This window comes from Lampetra fluviatilis, chromosome 32 (genome assembly GCF_964198595.1).
Source record: "Lampetra fluviatilis chromosome 32, kcLamFluv1.1, whole genome shotgun sequence".
NCBI classification, from domain to species: Eukaryota; Metazoa; Chordata; class Hyperoartia; order Petromyzontiformes; family Petromyzontidae; genus Lampetra; species Lampetra fluviatilis.
In genome coordinates, this window is record NC_136306.1 from 9,116,301 (window position 1) to 9,138,527 (window position 22,227).

General features: G+C 52.7%; 1 protein-coding gene across 2 annotated transcripts; it reads left to right on the top strand.

Annotated features, from left to right (window-relative positions):
- The first annotated feature begins 1,445 nt into the window (after positions 1-1,445).
- Positions 1,446-22,227, top strand: LOC144943713 (uncharacterized). 2 transcript variants are annotated; one of them, XM_078871481.1, is made up of 5 exons: positions 1,446-1,992; positions 2,760-2,827; positions 4,573-4,680; positions 10,081-10,192; positions 18,882-22,227. In XM_078871481.1, the coding sequence occupies exons 1-5, from the start codon at positions 1,917-1,919 to the stop codon at positions 19,874-19,876; spliced, it is 1,359 nt and encodes a 452-aa protein (XP_078727607.1). In that variant the 5' UTR covers positions 1,446-1,916; the 3' UTR covers positions 19,877-22,227. The 2 variants fall into 2 exon arrangements, with proteins under 2 accessions (XP_078727607.1, XP_078727606.1); XM_078871480.1 differs by having other exon boundaries at positions 1,447-1,996; positions 2,761-2,827.

Here is a 22,227-nt window from a genome sequence, read left to right on the forward strand (position 1 = left end):
CCACCCAACCACCCATCACCACCACACCACCCCACCACCCAACCACCCATCACCACCACACCACCCCACCACCCAACCACCCATCATCACCCAACACCACCCCACCACCCAACACCACCCAACATCACCCATCACCACCCAACACCACCCATCACCACCCAACACCACCCAACACCACCCATCACCACCCAACCACCCATCACCACCCCACCACCCCACCACCCAACCACCCATCACCACCCAACACCACCCACCAAACCACCCACAAAACCACCCAACCACACCTAACCCCCATCATCACCCATCACCACCCAACACCACCCACCCGTTGCCAGCCTATTTCAAGTGTAAATCACTGACAGCTCATTTTTTTAATCCGCTACTGGATGAAGGCCTCCCCCCACGCCGTGCCGGCCATGATGGTTGTTTGACCATACTTCACCACGCCGGTCAGTGCGTGTTGGAGGAGAGAGAGAGAGAGTTTTCCGTGCCGTTCATGTTGGACGCAGTCACTCACCTACTCTAGCCGCGGGGTGCTATCTACAGCGTGGTCCAGATGTCTCGTGACCCCCATCTAATGATCTCAAACGTTAAATTATATGCAAAGGAAAGCAATGTTTGGCGTCAATTTGGGGGGGGGGGGGGTCACGAGACATCTGGACCATCCTGTATGATGGGCGCAAGGGATCGCACCGTCAAAGCGTCCATCCTCGCGTCCCCCCTCCTCCTCCTCCACCCGAGCCGAATTCCTGAAATCTTCCTCTCTGCTCCTACCGTGCAGCAGAGCTTCCTCTGCACAACTAGACCCCCCCACCCGTCATGTCCTCAGGGCTACCGCAACTCTGCCTCTCTGTCCGCGGTGTCTCTCTCCGGGTCTCTCTCCGGGTCTCTGCGCCGCGTCTGTTCGTCTCTCATCGTGTGTTTGTTCTGCTGCGCCACTCTCCCTGTGCACGTGCGACTCTCTCCGTGTGTTTACGCCTCTCGATCTCTCTCTACATCTCTGTTCGTCTAGCTACGTGTCCCGGTGTGTCCTCGTCTGTTTTCCCCCCGTGGCCTCCTCTCTGCGTCTCCGCGTGTCCCTCTGTGCACCGCGTCTCCACGTGGTCCTCTCTGTAATATCTCTGCGCGTCTCCACTTCTCACTGTTGTCCTTCTCTCTCTGTCAAGACCCCCCCCCCACCACCATCACCACCATCACCGCCTCCCCACTACCTCCCACCCGTTCCCCGCCACAGGGACCCACTTCGTGTTCAGGCGGCACAGCTCACGGGCGCCCCCCCCCTCTCATCCCCGATCGCCCTCCTCTCACCCCTCCCTCCTCTCCCTCCCACCGCTCAAAACCCCTTAGCAGCCCACCCCGCATCCTCCACCCCCTCCCCCTGACACCCCCCATCCCTCCCTCCCTCCTCCCTCCCTCCTCCCCCGGCCGCACGTGAACTCTAGCGTGCGCGCCCGGGTGACGTCGCGTCGGTGCCGGGGCGTTGTCTGCGCGGCGCGCGTGCGTGCGCGCGTGCTCGTTTCGTCTGTGTGTGTGTACGTGCGTGTGTGTGTGTGGGTGTATCCGCGCGTGCGTGCGTGCGTGCGAGCGAGTTGGTGCCAGTAGCCACGCACGGAGCAAAACTGCAGAAGCGAAAAATCTTCCTCGGGAGTGCAGCGCGCGCGGCCGACTGGATAACGGAGACCCTCACCTACACACTCGCATCGCGTTACCTGCCTACCTTGCTTACATTCCTGCCCACCTACCAGCCCATATACCTGCCTGCCCCCCCCTCCCGCCTGCCTCGTTACCCTGCCAGTCGCTAGCGCGAGGAGAGATATGTCAGCTCGCACGATCTAAATTTCAGCACGTTTCCGTACTCGACGCGGCGTCCGTAAGCAGTTGCAGAGTTTTAGTTCTGGCTGTGAAGGACGAACACAATGGAGACTTCGTTTGTCAACTCCGAGTCGCGGTTCTCCGTGATGGGCGATGGATCTCTGCGAGGGGGAGGAGGAGGAGGGTGAGTCTGCGTGCCGCTGTGCCACACACCTCCACCTGTCGATACGAACGACGCACACCTTGATGTGTGTGCAATTGGTGCCCATAATGTAAAGTGATATTCGAGTGTGTGTGTGTCGGAATATCTCCGTGTCTCTGTGTGTTCCTCTGTGTGTGTGTCTGTGTTTCATCGTGTGTCTCTGCGCGTGTCTCGTGTGCCGGTGTGTTATTGTGTGTGTGTGTGTTTACTGGACATATGTGATAAAGAGCTTCATAGCTCATCGGATTCCTCCAGTATAAATAAAGATTGTGATTCTGTCTGCGTGGGTGTCTGTCTGCTGTGTGTGTGTATGACGGTGTGTCTATGCGTGCGTGTCTGTGTGCGTAGAGACCGGGAATCGCTAGTCTAGTGGTTAGGGCAATGCGCTTTGTACGTATGTTGAACTTCTTTCGCACCGTACCAAGCCAACTGCGCTACGAACCCGGCGACCCGAAATCGATTCCTGCTCACGGCCAACACCGATTGACAATTATCTGAACCTGTCCGACCGGCCTTCCCCTCTAGGTCGACTCAGCCTCAAATGAGTGCCTGGTGCGATGTGTGAGAATTGGCACTGGGGATACAAAGGCGGGCGGGCGTGGTGCTGGTCACCCAACCCCGTCGTGTCCCGCGCCGGTCTTCATCGGTGCTCGCTAACATCACTTGCTCCAAAAATTACGTGAAGGCTATACGGGGGGCCTTTGCCTTGTGTGTGACCGTCTGTGTGTCTCTCTCATGTCCGACAGGATGGATTATCAGGCGTTCATGTACGGCGCACGATCGAGGCGAAGTATTAAGAGGGAAGATAGCAAGGTGTGTCACAGTTCACATTATAGACTGTACCGGTAACCCGAAAGCGGGCTTTTGTCTGGTACAACAAAAACAACAACAAAACTCGGCTTTAGCATTGCGCCAAGCACTGAAGGCGAATTACTCTGTTCACCGATGATTTCGATGGTTTGTGTGTTCATTTTAAGCGCGAGTTTTTTTTTTAAGCAATGTAGAACTTTGTCCTGAGCATGCCCTTTGAGTAAAGTCAATGGACGTCATAACCCTAATCTTTGGGGGCCTACATTGGAAAATGTTAGTTTTAGGATTTTCAGAGTTATGCACACAAAGTCATCGGTATTAATAACAATCAGGAGCGGTGGAGTCGTTCGCTAAATCTGTGCACCATTTGGGCACTTTAACATTTTTTGAATGTACATCAGTCATTTTCGACGTATTCGATATTCCCCTTTTTGAAGTTGCAGCTCAATGTCACTCGACTGCTGGACGAAGTCCGGTCATGGGGGGGGGGGGGGGGCTGGGTTGTATGACCATACTTCACCACGCTGCTCAGTGCGGGTTGGTGAAGGGGTGCTTGTAGGTAGCGGTAAGCGCGCTGCGCTATGAACCCGGCGACACGGGTTCGATTCCCGCTCACGGCCAACACCAGTGACAATTATCTGAACCGGTCCCGGGCCTCCCCTAGGTCGACTCAGCCTCAAATGAGTACCTGGTGCGGTGTGTAAACATCACCACTAGGGAGACAAAGGCAATCGGGCGTGGTGCTGGCCACCCACCCCCTCGTGTGCCGTTCTGGCCTTCATTGGTGCTCGCTAACAGCACTTGCCCCTACAGTCTGTTAAGGCTTTATGGGGGATCTTTGTCTTTGTAGGGAGTGGGGTGGGGGGGAGATGCCAAAACCGTTTCAGAAATCTCGTATCGCCAGTCGCCAGTAATGTGTTGCCGTGTCCGGGAATCAAACTGGGGCGGTCTGCTTCAGAACGGAGTGCGCAAGAGGCACGCCGGGCGCCACTGATCGGTCCACTGCTCTGCTCAACTCCCCGATGAAATGAATTTGCGCTCATGAATATGTATCCCATTTATGAGATATCATTAGCCCGTGTGTTTCATTTTCTACTTTGCTGTGTTGGTTGTTGTTGTTGACAACTGTGCCACCACCCCACCCACCATAAGCAGGTGGCTGTGTTCTGCTAGATTTGAGATGGAAATGTAAACTCAGACTGGGGTCCAGACACAACGAGGGCATTTGCTTTGGCGTTTGAATGCAGAAGAAAGAAATTAAGTTAAAACAAAACCACGAATAGGTTCAGGATCGGCGGGACCTGGACAGGTTTATTTTTTTTTTAATGAAAACTTCAATTGCCACGCGAGACGGGGAATCTGTGTTGACAATTTCAACTCGTTTTGCTTCGTACATACGAAGATATTAAGATTTGAAAGTATAGAAACGGACAACACGGCAAGTTCAATAAAAGTGTGTAGAAAACGACTGCTACGGGAATGGGAGCGGTGGCGCGGTGGTTTAGCGCACTGCGCTACAATCTCGGCCCGCCTGAGTTCAATTCCAGGTTAAAACATACGGCCAGTGATATCTTAACCAATCTCGGGCTACCCCCCCTCTAGGTTGACTCAGCCTTAAAAAGCGTTCCCAGTTCGATGCGTGTGTAGACATCAGCGATGTGGAGACAGAGGTGGCGGGTCGTTGTCTTTTCATTTTGCACCGCCCTTGATAGGCGCTCGCTAACATCACTCCGCTGTTGTGTGTGCAGGAGGGCTACAAGCTGCCGCACAGATTGATCGAGAAGAAGCGGAGGGATCGGATCAATGAGTGCATCGTGCAGCTCAAGGAGCTGCTGCCAGAGAACTTGAAGCTAGCGGTGAGTGAGCGAGTAAATTGGTGGGTGGGTGGGTGGGAGAGTGGTTGGGTGAGTGGTTGGGTGAGTGGGTGGGAGAGTGGGTGGGTGGGAGAGTGGGTGGGTGGGAGAGTGGGTGGGAGAGTGGGTGGGTGGGAGAGTGGGTGGGTGGGAGAGTGGGTGGGTGAGTGGGTGGGTGGGAGAGTGGGTGGGTGGGAGAGTGGGTGGGTGGGAGAGTGGGTGGGTGGGAGAGTGGGTGGGTGAGTGGTTGGGTGAGTGGGTGGGAGAGTGGGTGGGTGGGAGAGTGGGTGGGTGGGAGAGTGGGTGGGTGGGAGAGTGGGTGGGTGGGAGAGTGGGTGGGTGAGTGGTTGGGTGAGTGGTTGGGTGAGTGGTTGGGTGAGTGGTTGGGTGAGTGGTTGGGTGAGTGGGTGGGTGAGTGGTTGGGTGAGTGGTTGGGTGAGTGGTTGGGTGAGTGGGTGGGTGAGTGGTTGGGTGAGTGGTTGGGTGAGTGGTTGGGTGAGTGGTTGGGTGAGTGGTTGGGTGAGTGGTTGGGTGAGTGGTTGGGTGAGTGGTTGGGTGAGTGGTTGGGTGAGTGGTTGGGTGAGTGGTTGGGTGAGTGGTTGGGTGAGTGAGTGGGGGATTGGGTGGGTGAGTGAGTGGGGGGGTGGGTGAGTGAGTGAGTGAGTGGGGAGTTGGTTGGGTGATTGAGTGAGTGAGTGGGGGGGAGGATGGGTGAGCGGCAGAATGGGTGGGGGGGTGAGCGGGAGAGTGGGTTGGGGGGTGAGCGGGAGAGTGGGTGGGTGGGTGAGCGAGTGGGGGATTGGGTGAGTGGGGGATTGGGTGAGTGGGGGATTGGGTGAGTGGGGGATTGGGTGAGTGGGGGATTGGGTGAGTGGGGGATTGGGTGAGTGGGAGAGTGGGTGGGTGGGTGAGTGGTTGGGTGACCGGGAGAGTGGGTGGGTGGGTGAGTGAGTGGATGGGGGAATGGGTGGGTGAGTGAGTGGGGAGACTCTCTATGCGAGCGAACGAGTGTGAGATTGAGTGAATGTTTCCGTTTGTGAGCCGATGAGTGGATGAGTAAGTGTAAGGGGGGAGGTGAGCGTGTGTGTATGTGAGAGTAGACTCAGCTTTGAAATGAGGACCTGTTTCGAGGTCTTTAACATCGGAATTCGTGGAGGCCAATGCGTCCGTGCGTGTACTGACCAAACCACCCCCTCGTGCGCGTAAATATCTTAAAACGATATATAATACCACTGTTGTATTTTGACTTCGTGTGCGAGCGAGCGTGCGTGTCTTTGTGACACACGCGGGCGTGGTGCTGGCCACCCACCGCCTCGTGTGCCGTGCCGACCTTCATCGGTGCTACTCGCTAGCAGCAACTTGCCCCAACGGTCTGTTAAGGCTACACGGGGGATCTTCGCCTTTGTGTCTTTGTGTGAATAGGGAGCGGTAGTGTAGCGGCTAGCATGCTGCACTACGAACCCGGCGAACCCGAGTTCGAACCGGAGCCGGGCCTCCCCTTAGGTCGATTCAGCCTAAAATGAGTACCTGGTGGAGTGGCGATGACCGCCCACCCCTCGTGTGCCGTGCCGACCTTCATGGGTGCTCGCTAACAGCACTTGCCCCAACGCTTTGTTAAGGCTACACGGTGGAGGGGGGGGAGATCTTCTTTGTCTTTGTGTGGGGTGAGCGTGCGCGTGTCTCCTCTGCACGTGTGTGAGCCCGGCGCCTTGCGTTGTGTGTAAGATCTGCTCGGTGTGACAACGTGTGCGTGTCTTTGTGTGCTCAGCTAGCTTACGTATGAAAGCAAACATTTGGTGACACTGCTGCCTCTCTCTGGCAGTGGCTGCACATGCAATGGGCCCTTCACAGTACACAGAGAAGCCACAGACTCTCCTGTGAAGAACGGTCATATATATTTGTGTAAGGCAGACGAATGTGATGAGTGTTTTTTTGTTAATTTTGCTTATGTATGTGCTTGTGAGAGCCAGGTTTCGCGTGCGTGTGTGTACATGTTTATCAGTCTTGTGTGTGTGTGTGTGGCCTGTGTTCGTGTGCCTATCCTGGCTAGCGTGTTTGCGCCTTTGTGTTATCATGCAGTGAGTGTGTGTTTGTGTGTCAGGGCCAACTTTTGCGAGTGTGTTACTCTGGAAGGTTTTTTTTTTTACACCTAAACATCTTTGACTTCAACCCGATGGCAGTTGTCCCAGCTCTGAGCGTTAATTACATGGGAAGCGACTTACTGCGAAGCATATACTTGGAATATGATTTCATAAAGACTTTCTATTTATGACTTTATGATATGGCACATAGTGTGTGTCAACTCATGGTGCGATTCGCAGTCATCAGTCCAAGGGCGGCTGGAGGTTATTGGCTTTAACGGCAGCGAATTAAAAGCCGCAGAATCGGCCATAATCATCGTTCTTGTCCATCCACAATCATAAGTATCTATAAATCATCATCCATCAGAAAGAAAAAAAACATCGGCAGCAGTAGCAGCAACACCCATTGCTCGTAGCCATTATTTAGAGTTATTATCCATCATCATCACGATCATCAATACCTCGGTGGCAGCAGCTATAGCCATCATCCATCATTGCCATCATGGGCCATCATCACACATCATCATCACGATCATCAATACCTCGGTGGCAGCAGCTATAGCCATCATCCATCATTGCCATCATGGGCCATCATCACACATCATCATCACGATCATCAATACCTCGGTGGCAGCAGCTATAGCCATCATCCATCATTGCCATCATGGGCCATCATCACACATCATCATCACGATCATCAATACCTCGGTGGCAGCAGCTATAGCCATCATCCATCATTGCCATCATGGGCCATCATCACACATCATCATCACGATCATCAATACCTCGGTGGCAGCAGCTATAGCCATCATCCATCATTGCCATCATGGGCCATCATCACACATCATCATCACGATCATCAATACCTCGGTGGCAGCAGCTATAGCCATCATCCATCATTGCCATCATGGGCCATCATCACACATCATCATCACGATCATCAATACCTCGGTGGCAGCAGCTATAGCCATCATCCATCATTGCCATCATGGGCCATCATCACACATCATCATCACGATCATCAATACCTCGGTGGCAGCAGCTATAGCCATCATCCATCATTGCCATCATGGGCCATCATCACACATCATCATCACGATCATCAATACCTCGGTGGCAGCAGCTATAGCCATCATCCATCATTGCCATTATAGACCATCATCACACATCATCATCTCACTAACCGACACATTAGTATTATCATCATCATTGGCAGTAAGCCATGCATCATTGTTATCATCATCTATTTTCCGTCATGTCTCTTCTATCATAATTGTCATTATCAACCATAATCAAACAATCAATCATCCATAATCACCTATCACCATCCATCACAATCCTTCCCAGGCAGTTCCTCCTGGGTCGATAAAATAGGCGCCACACATTGTTGAGGTTGCACAACTTGGTTGGTGATAGAGCGCTTGGACAGACTGCTCCCTGCCACAGGAACGTGGAATTCCCACTGGCTCTGTAATCCTAACGGAGATCGGCCAGCCATTTCAGTGTGGGCGACCTAACTCACGTTATCATGCAAACGTGGCCCCAGAGTCAACAGGCCTCTGGCGTCTGCGTTCAGATTCTTTTGGGGGGTTTTGGGTTTACACAGGTGCTGGGAACCAAAGGCAATTCTCAGAACTTTGGCAGCGATGCTTATGTGTGGGTGTGTGGGGAGCGGTGGTGCAGCGGTTAGCACTACGCTGCGCTACGAAACTGGCGACCCGAGTTCGATTCCCGCTCACGGCCAACACCGGTGTAACGATTATCTGAACCGGTCCTGGGCCTCCCCTAGGTCGACTCGGCCTCAAATGAGTACCTGGTGCGGTGTGTAAACATCGCCACTGGGGACGACGAAGGCGATCGGGCGTGGTGCTGGCCACCCACCCCCTCGTGTACCGTTCCGGCCTTCATAGGTGCTCGCTAACAGCACTTGCCCCAACAGTCTGTTCAGGCTACACGGGGGATATTTTTCTCTGGAGGGAGTGAGTGTGCGCAGGCAGTCTGGCAATTTAGGGGAATTCCGAAATATCAGAGTGCAGGTTCCTTGTTAATTTTGTTGTTGTTACTCTGCGGGATATTTGGAGGAAATGACGGACGACGCAGCATTGTTTACTCCCACGAGTCTAGAGGTTAGAGAGGTCTAATGATTCACCACCGATTCAACGCATTGTCGCGAGTCGATTGAACAATCAATTCTTGTTTCTCGCTTTTGGTGGCTGCAGCAGTCGCCTTTCTGCGCACTGGTACGACAATGCTGAACGTCAAATGACTCGATTATTGAGCTAACAACACACTTGTATCGCATCGAATCGGGTGCGCTCATTCATGTTTAAAATCCGTCATCAATCCACTGCTGGATGAAGATAGCCCCCTTCCCACGCCGCGTGCGTCACGTGACTTTATTGACCCATACTTCATCACGCGGGTCAACAGCGCGGGTCGGGGCATGGAGGGCGCTGGGCCGGCGGGGGGTGGTAGGGGGGGGGCAGGACAGATTCGGGTAAATCATTCGCTGCCGATGTGAGTCACAGCAACGGCCAGGAATAGAAGTTGGGTCGCAGAAGCAAACGTCCGAACACGGCCCACCCACCCGCCCACCCGCCCGCCTACTCGCTCACTCCCACGCCTTGTTGGATTCTTGGTGGCTCGATTGAAATCCCACGAAGCAGCAGCGCCAGGCGTGTGGCACGCACGTGGGACGGATCCGCAAACAGCGTGCGCATGCCGCGTGTTGGTCGCGTTGTTGGTCTCGAGGCGGCTACGTGGAGCTCGCGCTATTGATCCTTGGCCCATTGTTCGACTCGGAGGCTGTTCCCCCCTTTCTCACACGTGCCACTCTGCAAAATAAACTGCTTTTCGCGAGAGAGGTGGTGGAGGGGTGGTGGTGGCTTGCAACTCCACGGGTTGGCTTATTGCCCTGCTCGAAACCGCCGCGGTCGTATTGTGTTGTGAAAACGGCAACCCCCAAGTCAATACCGGGCCGTACACACAAACAGCACTCGCACAAGACCGTGCGTGTGGCTGTTAACACCTTGGATGGAGCGGTGGCGCAGTGGTTAGCGCGCACTGCGATATAAACCCGGCCACCTGAGTTCGATTCCCGGGGCCACGAATAACATCGGCAGTGACCGATATCTGTACCGGTCAATGACCGCGTAGGGACAGCTGCCGCTGGGGAGGTCCCCGTGGGTTAGACTGCAGCAGGCATTGCAGTGGTTGTGATGAGATGTTGATGTAAGGCTGCTTTGAGTCATTTAAGCACTCGCTGTCAATGCCAATCCATAAGCTCTAAATCCTTGTCTTCTTCCACCGTGGTCCTGTGCAGACGCTGGGACACTTGGAGAAGGCCGTGGTGCTGGAGCTCACGGTGCAGCACATGCAGGCCCTCACCGCGCTCTCGCAGCAACAGAAGGAGCACATCGCGGCCCTGCAGAGCGGTACGGCTCAACACAGACAAACACTCACACGGCCCTGGCCACGAATCCACACTCTCATGCCCGCTCAAACCAGCGGGAGCAAAAACTCAACTAAACTTTTAACCAGCTAAGACCCACTCGCTAATATAGCTGTTGTTTCAGAAGCGACCTGGACACAAATGATATTTCAATGAAGTGGTTTATCACGTGCAAATTTATAGCAGCCAAATACTCTGAATGCGCGTTGATTCTAAATGTGGAGGGAGCAACCGGAGGACCCGGAGAAAAAACCACGAGACCACGGGGGGAGAGAGAGAGACACGCAAATTACAAATATGCAGCAGGTGTCAGGGTCGGGTTCGAACCCACGACCTCCTGTATACATGGCGAGGTAGTTAACATCTCGCCACCGTGACTAACCACGGAGTGGCAGCCAAAGCAGGGAACACGCCCTCGAGAATTTCCACCTGGGAGATGGAGCGATGAAATCGGAACCACGTGCAGTTACTCCATGGATTTTTGCATCACAGGACTGTGAGAGGTGACGACGGTTTTGGGGAGTCATTGGCTTGATCACGGCTGATGGTGATATGGTGATAATGATGATGATGATGCCAGGTAGAGCAAGACGGAAATTAGATAACGTGCACAAGTTAGAGACGTCATATTGAATCAGAATATTTATTTATACTGGAGGAATCTGATTAGCTATAAAGCTCTTTTTCACCGATGTCCAGTCGAGGAGGGTAAGGAAGTTACAACAACAAACGATACCAAAACGCGATGGTAGTGCAAAGTACAATAAAGGTTAACAAATCACCCAAAAACATACTAATACAACTAAACCATGCACCGCCATCCCTACCAGGCAAAGCCCACCGGGGTTTTAACTTCTAACTCGGAAGCGACCTGGCCACAAGTGACAAAGTGGCGCACCACGTGGGAATTTAGAGCGGCGAAATAATCTAAATAATAATCTAAATACGCATCTGAATAATCAAAATAATAATAATAATGTAAATAGTAGTCTACATAATAATCTAAATCACAACCTGAATAGAAATCTTCATAATAATCTAAATAATCATCATAATAATCTAAATACTAATAAAAAAAACTAAATAATCGTCTGAATAATCTAAATACTACTCTAAATTATAGTGTCAAAAACAATCTAAATAATAATCTAAGTAACCCCGATGCGTGTTTCCTCAATGTGAAGCGAAAAAGACCCCGTTAAAACAAAGGTGGCTTTGGGTACCAACGGACATTAGCTCACGGACGGGTGGTGGGGGGTGGACGGGTGCGGGGGGGGCCCCTACGAAGATTGCTTCTGGGGTTAAGAGCGCCCCCGTTGGCCACACTTGGGATGAGCGCCCCATCTGGGTAAGTGGACCCCCCACCGCCGCACCGCGCCCGCCGTGGTGGTCCCAGCTGAGTCTAAACGACTCCCAAAATAGACACGGGGGGGGGGGGGGGGACCCAAATGAGATGACCGCCGCTCGGCGTCTCCCCCTTCAAGGTATTTATAATCCCACTGTTATTCAGGGCAACGCGGAGCGGCACCTGTGGGTTGCAACCCCAACGAATTTCGCATTAAATTGTTGTTGTTGTTTACCAAGAACACGGCGATTGATGGACATCACTCGCCGTGTTCTACATCACTCACCGTGGGTCTTCACTCGATTTCAGTGGGTGGGTGGAGCGGGGCGGGGTGGCACTTTCGCCGATAAGACATCATCAGTGCGAGGGCCGTCACGCATTTGAAACCCATTGGGGTTTGGCAGTACGATAATGATGGGAGGGTGGGGGGAGTGTTTTCACATTTGTGTAATTGTCGGGGGGGGGGGGGGAGGGCCGCACTAAAAGGCCACCGGGGGCCACCCGCGGGCCTTGCGATGAAGAGCCCCTGCGAGTGGCCGCCAATGCCACCGATGCCACTGATGCCGCCGATGCCACCGATGCCACCGATGCCACCGATGCCACTGATGCCACTGATGCCACCGATTCCATTTCCCGGGCGGCGGTAGCTGAAACAACGGAGGTGCCCTAGCCGGTGCGTGCCGGTGTGTGCCGGTGAATATCAGCACCGGGTAGAAGGCAGCCGAGATGGGCCGTAGTTGCAGTCCACGCCAATTCCATCGGGCATTGAGCCAGTCGTAGTAGGTGCTCGCTAACAGCACTTGACCCAACATTCCGCAATGCCACAGGGGGTGGAAGAGGGTTTAATTTGATTTGTGTTTGCAAAATTGCGGTGATGATCTCAATTTACGTGCAGCAGTGAAGATGTATCGTGGCATTGCAGGACTGCCAGGAATGACAATAGCGTAGGGAGACTTTCATTCGGCAGTAGGTAGACACTCGCTGATGCGCTCTACTGCTGATGATGATGGTGATTGCAGAGCGCTGGATATGCCAGCCGTAGAGGCGTTTGATGCGTGGCCTAAACGGGTGAAGGGGCAGCCCTGCAATGTCTCGCTCGCGCCACCGCTGGCGGAAGGGCATCCACCCGAGGCAACTCTAGAGAGCCCTCACCCTCTCTCTCTTTCTCGAGGGAATATTTGGCCTACTCTTCCACGCCGGTCACACATCCTGGAAGTACCCAGACTTCTTTGCCCCACAACGCACGCGACCTTTCCCTATCGACTCAACTGGCGTCTCCGATTAGCACGGTTGGCTACGTAGGGTGTGAAAGAAGTTCAACATGCGTGCGAACCCACTCATACTCGTGGGTGAACAGAGCGAATTAAAGGTTACGAATCCAGTGGATTTCCACCATCGTACCACCCTAATGAAGCTTAAGTCTGCCCCATGCAATAATTAATAGAACGCGCGCGGGTTATTTCTGTGCCGTTACCATTGGCAGCCACAATAGGGGTGGCACGGCGAGGGTGGCGGGGGGCGGGTAGCATGCACGGTGGCGGCGTTGCGCCCTGAGATTAAATCGACACGGTGGGGGGGGGGGTATATGCCGGGGTGGTGGAGGGAGGCACCCCCACTCTCACCAGCGCCCCCCCCCCCCCCCACGGGGGGCGGTGAGAGTGGCGGCGATGGCAGATCCACACCGCTTCGCTCCACTCCCTCTAGTGTGGGGAGGCACCAATGCTAAATTCGGACGGTGCATGCCATCAACACTTCGTCCTGCTGCCTGCTGCTGCCGCTGCTCCCACTCGTGTGATCACACCCAGACGCGCCGCGTGGCGGGTGTGCCACAGTCAGGTGACAGGGTGCTAATGCAAGTTGGTGTTTTGGAACGCTTTCTCCAACTGCGCTCGAAAGTGTTAATGCGGTGCTTCTCGGCCCACTTGGTACCCCCCCCCCCGCCGCCGCTCTGCCCCAATCAAGACCACTGGTCTCACGTGCCCCCCCCTAACCCCCTAAACTCACCACCCTCCCCCGCCCGCCCGCTCCCCCCATCCTCGTCCCACTCATGGCAATTACGAATCTGCATTGCGGTGCAGTGCACGAGTTGTTTGAACCTTTCTACCAAACTGCGGTGGCCATGCTGTCAGGCGAACGTCCTTCCTTGGGCTGCCACTCCATCGTCAGTGTCAACCGACATCACGACAGCTCATTTTGACGCAGCCCGCAAGATTTTCTGACCGAGGTTTGCGAATTGCGGGAATATAAATAATTATTGCGACAAATTCGCTTTTTTTTTATATATATACACTGGTGTACCACCAATACATCACATTTACTTTTCTTAGCATTCCGTATTTAACATCCCTTATCAACGTCCACAATCGCGGCTTCAAGGAAACTACCAAAACCATTCTTGGAAAGTGGCTGTGTGGCAGCCATTTGCCTGGAGATAGTTTTGACCAGGAACCAACCAATTTGGGTTTTAGCACCCTACGGTGGTGCGAAAGAACTTCAACATGTATGTGTCTGTTGAATTTCTTTCGCGCCGTACGTAGCAGACGGAGAGATGACTTCACAGAGGTCAGAGGCCACGGCTGGACATGGGGGCAGCTGCAGCTGGCCGTCTGGAACGCTCTTCCTTCCGATAGGAGAAAGCCACTGGAGCTATGCACTTTCAAATCTCAATTGAAAACGAATTTCTTCAGAACTGCTCTTTGTGTTTAGTTTGTTATCCTTCCACCGCACCTCTGATTCCACGGTTTGCTACGTACGGTGCGAAAGAAATTCCACTTGCAGTACATGCCTTAAAATGCAAACTGTGGCTGCTGCTGCGGGGTGTTATTCAAACGAGTTGGGATGGCCTTCCTAAGAACTGGCGCTAAATAGAAATTCCTCGTCGGCCAAGGCGGTCGTCAGGTTTTGTGTCGGTCTAACGCATGCATCATCATGCTTTCTCTTTTCTTTACATCCCTGTGTTAATCCACTGCTGGATGAAGGCCTCCTTCACATCACGTCAGTCATGATGGGTTGTTTGGCCGTACTTTATCAGCGCTGGTCGGTATGGATTTAAATTTAGATTTAAAGCTTTCGTGACTGCAGGGATTCATCTTTTTGGTTCTTTCGGTAAAGTCACGTAGAATGGAAATAATAAAATAATAAAAATAAAACATAATAAAATAATTCTCACGACGTTTCGGCCACAACGCAAGCAGCCGTCCTCAGGTGAAGAACAGGTCTGTCAGAAAGACAGCGTCATTCAGACGCTGTCTTTCTGAGGACGGCTGCTTGCGTTGTGGCCGAAACGTCGTGAGAATTATTTTATTATGTTTATTTTTATTTTTTTATTATTTCCATTCTACGTGACTTTACCGAAAGAACCAAGAAGACGGTATGGGTTTGTGAAGGAGACGGATTGGAGCCCAGTTAGCTGTGTTCGCGGATTATATCACTTGCGCGGCGATGTCAGCCGTGGCCAGGGAATCGAACTCAGGTGGCGGGGGCTGGTAGCGCAGCGCGCTCCGCAGCTGTGAAAGAAAATCTTTACATCTCATCGGATTCCTCCGGCGTATAAATAAATATTCTGATTCTCAGAAAGAGGTGGATGAGTCGGTGGAGCTAAACATCAGAGGGGGAAGGTCAGCACACTCGTCGCATTCAGCCCTGCGGGGAACGTCAGGAATTGGGGGGGGGGGGGCGGTCAACGAGGAGGGGAGGGGGGGTAAGGAATGAGGTGGGGGTGAGGGGGGGTGCAAGAGGAATGGGGGGGGGGGGACCCCCTCGGCAGCATGCCGACCGCGTTGGGGGGGGGGGGCGGGCGGGGGGAGCTGTCCCGATGGGTGGGGCCTGCCCACACATTGCAGACATAAATATCCACGTATTTCACGCCAGCCTTTCTACAGTACACGCGGCCACTAATTGCCCTCCCGAGGAAACGAGGCGTTGTAATTGAGGCAGGGGAGGGAGGGAGCGGGCGAGCGAGCGAGAGAGAGAGAGCAGAGAGAAGGTTAGGGATAGAGGGATGGAATGGGTGATGGGAGCGATGGGAGTGATGGAAGGTAAACGCTAAGGTATTTGTTATACTACCAGGTAACGCCCACTGAGCTATCTAGCTATATGGCTATTTTACAGAAGCAACCTGACCACGGATAATAACTCAACAAAGTGGCTTATCTTCTTGGTTCTTTCGGTAAAGTCACGTAGAAGGGAAATAATACAATAATAAAAATAAAAAATAATAAAATAATTCTCACGACGTTTCGTCCACAGCGCAAGCAGCCGTCCTCAGGTGAAGAACAGGTCTGTCGGACTGACATTCAGACGCTGTCCGACAGACCTGGTTTGCTTGCTTTTAACAAATGCCGCTGCGTAATATTGGTACGGGAAGCCAAGAGGCAATTGATTAAAATACGTGAAGACAGAACGAGTGTCAGCTTATATATTATTTTAACACGTATCGAGAATTCGGCCTGACTGAGCAACCCACTCATGGGGCAACGTCAGCCTAAAGTTCAACATTGCCTTAAGCGTGATGCCAAATAAAATTGTACAATTCTAATAATTTTCTCCCCATGCAGTGTGACACCAAAGCGAAGAAGGTAGCGTACAGAGCCCGCTAGCAGCAGTCACTATTCAGGACATGAGTTCAAATCCCGTCCAGGGTAAGCTCTGTCATCACCGTCGTCGTCACCGCCGTCACCCCTTGCTCTCAGGCTGGTAAACAAAGCGGCACATCGTGTTGGAGCTTGCATGTTGTACGTGCTCTCCTTGCACGGCTGCTCATCTCAAGGAAGTGTAATTCCCACCACTGGCTTAAGGACCACCGGCCGGAGCTGAGGGCCACTCACCCCGCTAATTATGACACGAGGGCACTTTGACTTTTCATTATTTCTGTGTAGCTCATGTGCACACTTCATTGATGAGGCGTGCTCACAGGATTGCAACACGCGGCTTCTGGCACTTGTGCGGAGATTCAAATAGCCCTAGCGCGGTGACTTGCACTCTTGAGCACTTGGGTGGAGGAGAGGGGGGGGGGGTGACGAGTGAGGTTTGCACGTCGCTGCACTGAGTCATTTTGATATTTCAACTTCGGTTTCTGGATTAAAGTTCGACCGACATGGTCACGTACGTCGGCCAGTTTTTTGGGCATGCAGCGCATTATAAAGACGGTGGAGGGAGCGGTGGCACAATGGTTTTGGTGGCACTGCACCATGAAACCGTCGACCTGAGGTTGATTCTCGGCTTGGGCTAATGTCAGTGTGCAAGTGACATTTGAACCGGGCCTGGGCTCCTCTCCCCACTATTGTCAATCCACGCTGACTAGCGTGCTGAAGTGTGGTCAAATAACCGCCGTGGTCAACACGGTTGTGGGGAGGTCTTCATCCATTCTAGATTTGAAGCTTTCGTGACTGCAAGGATTCATATTCTTAGGTTTTTTCGGTAAAGTCACGTAGGTAAAACATTAAAATTAATAAAAGTAAAATAAAATAAAAATCACGACGTTTCGGAGGCAACACAAGCTTCCGTCTTCAGGTGGAACCGTCACAGCCACGACAGCTGTATCAAGTAAATGATACAGCTGTCGTGGCTGTAATGTTTTACCTACGTGACTTTACCGAAAAAAACCTAAGAATAGGTCTTCATCCAGTAGTGGTTTGACAAAGAACGGTATAAATTTCGATTTAAAGCTTCTTTCGTGACTGCAGGGATTTTATCTTCTTGGTTCTTTCGGTAAAGTCACGTAGAATGGAAATAATAAAATAATAAAAATAAAACATCATAAAATAATTCTCACGACGTTTCGGCCACGACGCAAGCAGCCGTCCTCAGGTGGTGCCGAAAGAACCAAGAATAAAGAACGGTATATTAGTATTATCATATAAACCATTGGGATTGCCATCCGGCCCTGTATTGGTGTTTGCCAGACATGTAACGATGGATAAATTCATTGATTAAAACCGATTCAATACACTCGTGATAAAATTCATAATCTGTGGAAGAATTGATAGGTATGGCTTATGCAAATAATGTTCATATTACTCGCTAATGTTACATTTCTGCTAATGTAGCATACAAAACTGTACAAATAAATACGTAACAAAAACACTGTTATTAACAACACAATTTAGATTCAAAAGTGAGGACGAGAATTAAAAACATAAACGAAGACAATTCTTGAATCGAATCGCAAACCAGAATCGCGACGGTTCATCTCACATTCGCCGCGGTGGCGAGGAGATGTTAACTCCCTCGCCTGGTGTGCAGGAGGTCGTGGGTTCGATCCCTACACTGGCGCCTGCTGCATATTTGGAGTTTGCGTGTTCTCCCCGTGGTCGCGTGGATTTGTTCTCGGCTCCACATTTAGAATCGACATCACGCGTTTCGAGTATTTGGCTGCTATCAATGTCCACGTGATGGCCAAGTCGCTCTGATGAAGAGCTACACAGCTCCGTCGGCCTTACCTGGTGAAATAAAGAAAGTTCGTTATTTAATGACATTCACACACGTGTGGAAATCTGGAACTGGAACATTAACCCCATGAAATGCGAGAGGCGGGTGCTAGAATTAGTAATGATCAGCGTCTCATGTATCGGGTGTCCAACCACATAAAACTAGAGATACAAGCGGCTTTATGGCAGGCACACGATGATGCCTCTTTAATAACTTTACGTTGAGAACTTTCGCTACCAATACCGAGAGCACAATTCCGCTCCGCAATAGGCGTTCCGTACTCTGACGCTTGCCGCTGCCCATTTTCGCAAACTTTTATTCCTACGAAACCGCTGAATTTGTGTCCTTTGGTTGCGTCAAATGACAGTACAAATAATTTACAGCCACATGTTGAATCCACGATTGGAATGATGTCTCCCCCGTGCCACGTTGGCCATGGGGGGATGTTTTGACCATACTTCACCACGCACGTCAGTGGCGGTCGGTGAAGGAGTGTGAGCCAGAACCAGTTGGTATTATATCACTTGCCAATGATCTTAGCCAGGGATGGGAATCAAACTCAGGTTTGTTGGATTCATGGCGCCAACACTCAATCGCAGACCTGTTGTGTGACCATATTAACGGTCGGTATTGATCAAATACTGTCATTTATGGCCAGGTCACTTCTGAAAAAGAGCTCGATAGCTCAGTGGGCCTTACCTGGTAAAATAAACATAGGTAGGGAGGTAATCGATGGGTACAGCGATCATGTATCAAACACACGCGCACATGAACAATAAAAAAAAAAGAAAATTGTAAAGTTGAGTCATAGTGACTGGGATAAAAAAAAAAGTAAAATCGCCTTCACTTTGTGCGAGCGAGTGAGATGACGTTTCTGCTCCGCGCGTCTCTGTCACAGGCGAAGCGAACGCTGCCATGGGCTCATCGTCATCACCGCCGTCGTCGTCACCGCCATCGACTCCCCTCTCATCGTCGCTGTCGTACAGCGCTGGCTACGAGTCGTGCGCACGCGAGGTCATGTCCTACCTGGGACGCACGGAGCGCGCCTCCGGACCGCGGCTCCTCAGCCACCTGCAGCGCGCGGTCGGACGCGTTGAGCTCGATCCAAGCCCGCCCGCCGAGAACAACAACCACCAGCAGCAGCAGCAGCTGATGCCGGCGAAGGTCCAGTACCTGCAACAGAGGGCGCAGCAGTCACACTTCTCCAGCAGCGGCAGCAGCAGCGGCAGCAGCAGCGGCAGCAGCAGCAGCGGCGGCGATGACGAGTCGGCGCCCCGGCGCAACTGCGTGCCGGTCATCCAGCGCGCTTGCGCCGCCGCCGCCACCGCCGGCGACGCGAGCGGCAGCGACGACACGGACACGGACAGCGGCTACGGCGGCGAGGGCGCCGGGCCCTCCCCGGCGGAGCCGTCCGGGGGGGCGGAGCGCACGACCCCCCCCCCCGCCACCGCCGCCGCGCGTCAAGCGCGAGGGCGACGCGCCCGAGGCCCCGTGCGGCGGCACCGTCGCCAAGCGGCCCCGGCCGTCGAGCCCGCCGACGGAACGGCCGCGCGCGGGCGCCGTCTCGCGCGGGCAGCAGCAGCTCGCGCCGCCGCCGCCGCCGCCGCCGCCTCCCCACCCGGCCCTGTGCCTGCCCTTCTACCTGTTCCCCCCGTCGGCGGCGTACCTGCAGCTGCTGCGGGAGAAGAGCGGCCTGCGCGACTACGCGTGGCCCGCGCAGCCGTTCCCCTTCGCGTACGGGCCGCAGCAGCCGGCGCCGCGGCCCGTCTCCCCGCACCGGGGCGACTGAGCGGCCGATGGTCGCTCGAGAGGAGAGAGAGGGAGAGACGCTCTGCGACCCGCGCACGAGAGACGCGCCTCGGGCTCGCGGTCGGCGGAGTTCCCCTCTCGTGAACGATTTTGTAAAGAGAGAGGGAAGGGGGTATAAAAAAAAAACCCTCGCACGAACTTTGCGGCCCCCCCCCACCCCGCGCAAAAGGCGACGACGCCACGCCACGAGAAACGGGACAACGTAGAGAATTATCCACGACGCAGAGCGACTGCAGCACATCGTGTGTGTGTGCGTGCGCAGTGCAAAGCGATAACGCTAAGTTCATTCCGATGATGATGACTCCCTCCCAGTGATGAAGTGATATACATACACACGTACACATCAGCACGCACGCACGCCCATACACGGATACGCGTTGGGGTCAAGGTCAAGATGTCATCGTGTCTGGGTGTAACCTGCCCCTTGTTCAGCCTGCACCACGTGCAGCAACATCCTCTTCCCGACGGCATCGACAGCACACGAGGGAAACGTTGCCTGCAAATTACTCAATTGGGTAAATGTACGCAGCAACATCGCCCTCTCCTGGCACTCTACAGAATATCCATCTGTGCCACACCGTGCCTTTGTGATAGCGTTGTGCAATAAGAATGGAACGAATACCAACTCTACCATCAATATTTTAATAGTATAGCTACGTCTGAATGTCCACGCTGCTTCCCCTATCCTGCCACGCGAATTCTAATTTCCTGCGCGTGCACTCGTTACATTCAAGGGTTAGAAGCGTCTATTCTGTTTGGGGTTTTTTTTCTTCAAGTCCAGTTCTGAGAAACGCCAACGCAACTCTCCTGCATCAAGCACACGTCCCTGAATACTGAGGTCGGCCTCCCCACCCCAAAAACACGCGCCCAAATGCGTGCACAGTCACGCACGCGTGCACAGGCACACACACACACACACACCCGCTCCCCTGACATCAGACGGAGCGTGAGACGCGTGGCATCGTGGAAACAAATCTCGCACGACGGTGCGTTGGCAGAAAAAACAGCATCGGTCGCTTCGCAATCTTTAAATCTCTGCGCACATTGCATATATGAGGATTATTTATTTTTTATTTAGCCCTTTTTTTATTATTATTATTACAAGAGTCCATTCGGAAACCTCTAGTGGCGGTGCGCTCCGTGCGCGAGAGAACGGCTCTGCGAGATTTCCTGCTGAACTCCCCTCGACAATAACGAAAAATCCATCGGGTGGCCGTCTGAATCTTTGCAGCGGCAGGAGGCACTCTTGCCAACGCACTCCGCTACGATGCGGCCACGCCAACGCTGTAATTCAGTGCCAACTTAATTGAAGAACGAGAAATTGGCGACTGTGATTTTAATCCAGCGATGGCCGTCTCTCAGAACGTTGACCTCACGCGGTCAGGAACAATTTAAAAACATCATTTGGGGAAGACATTGAGCAAGTCGGAGGGAGTCATAGACACTTCAATAAACAACAAAAATATATAAATATACAGCACCTGTGAGATATATATAGGATAAACAACTTAAATGTGGCAAGAGTGAGTAAACGGTTCGGCATAGAGGCTTTTGCTGCCCATGCCTTTGCTGACAAATAGCATCGATCAATGATCGTGGTTTAAATTTCCCTTCAAATGGACTTTTACATTTGCACCATAAAACACATTGGTCGTCGTATATTATAACTCAACCCGTACACGGCATTGTCCGTGCGGCAATACGTAATATATTTTGTGTAGGCGCGCATTGTCGCAAATGACATTGCATAGTACTTGGAGCGATGGGCATTATTGTGTGTGTGTGTGTGATTAGATGCTGAGCGCGCGCGTGTGTGTGTGTTTGTGTGTGTGCATAGACGCTGTGTGTGTCTGTGTGTCTCGTTGCTGTGTAGTAGCCAAGGCTGGTCCGGGCAAGTGAGCACTGATTTCCATAGCACGAGTCGAGGATTACGTCGGCATATAAATACGCATATGCTGCTGCTGATGCTGTTGTTTTGTAAAACGCCTGCGTTGATGAAATGGCCGGGGTGAATTTGCAATTTGGTTCCAATTTTGGCCGATTTTGACCGGCAACATTTACCTAAAAGTTTTTCTGTTGCGGAAAAAAAAAAACGTACAATTTAGTTGGCCAAATTTGGACACATTTTAAAAAAAGTATATATTTTAATTGCCCAAATATATCAAATATATATTAGTTGCCAAAATCTGGACAAATTTGGTCGATGCTACCCACAGTGGGCAACTGCCATTGCAACTGCGGGGAGGAGAGTGGCAACTTCCAATTGGATCGCGGGCGGTGGCAACATGAGCGTCGCTTTCCCACCAGGCTGGTGCTGAACGGCCAGGCAGAACGCGGTCACCCGAAGTCAATGGACGTCTCGTGGTTGTCATCTTTTCTCGCGGTCAACGTGTTGCCATGGCAATTGGCCGGCTACAATTGTCCTAGAAATAAAA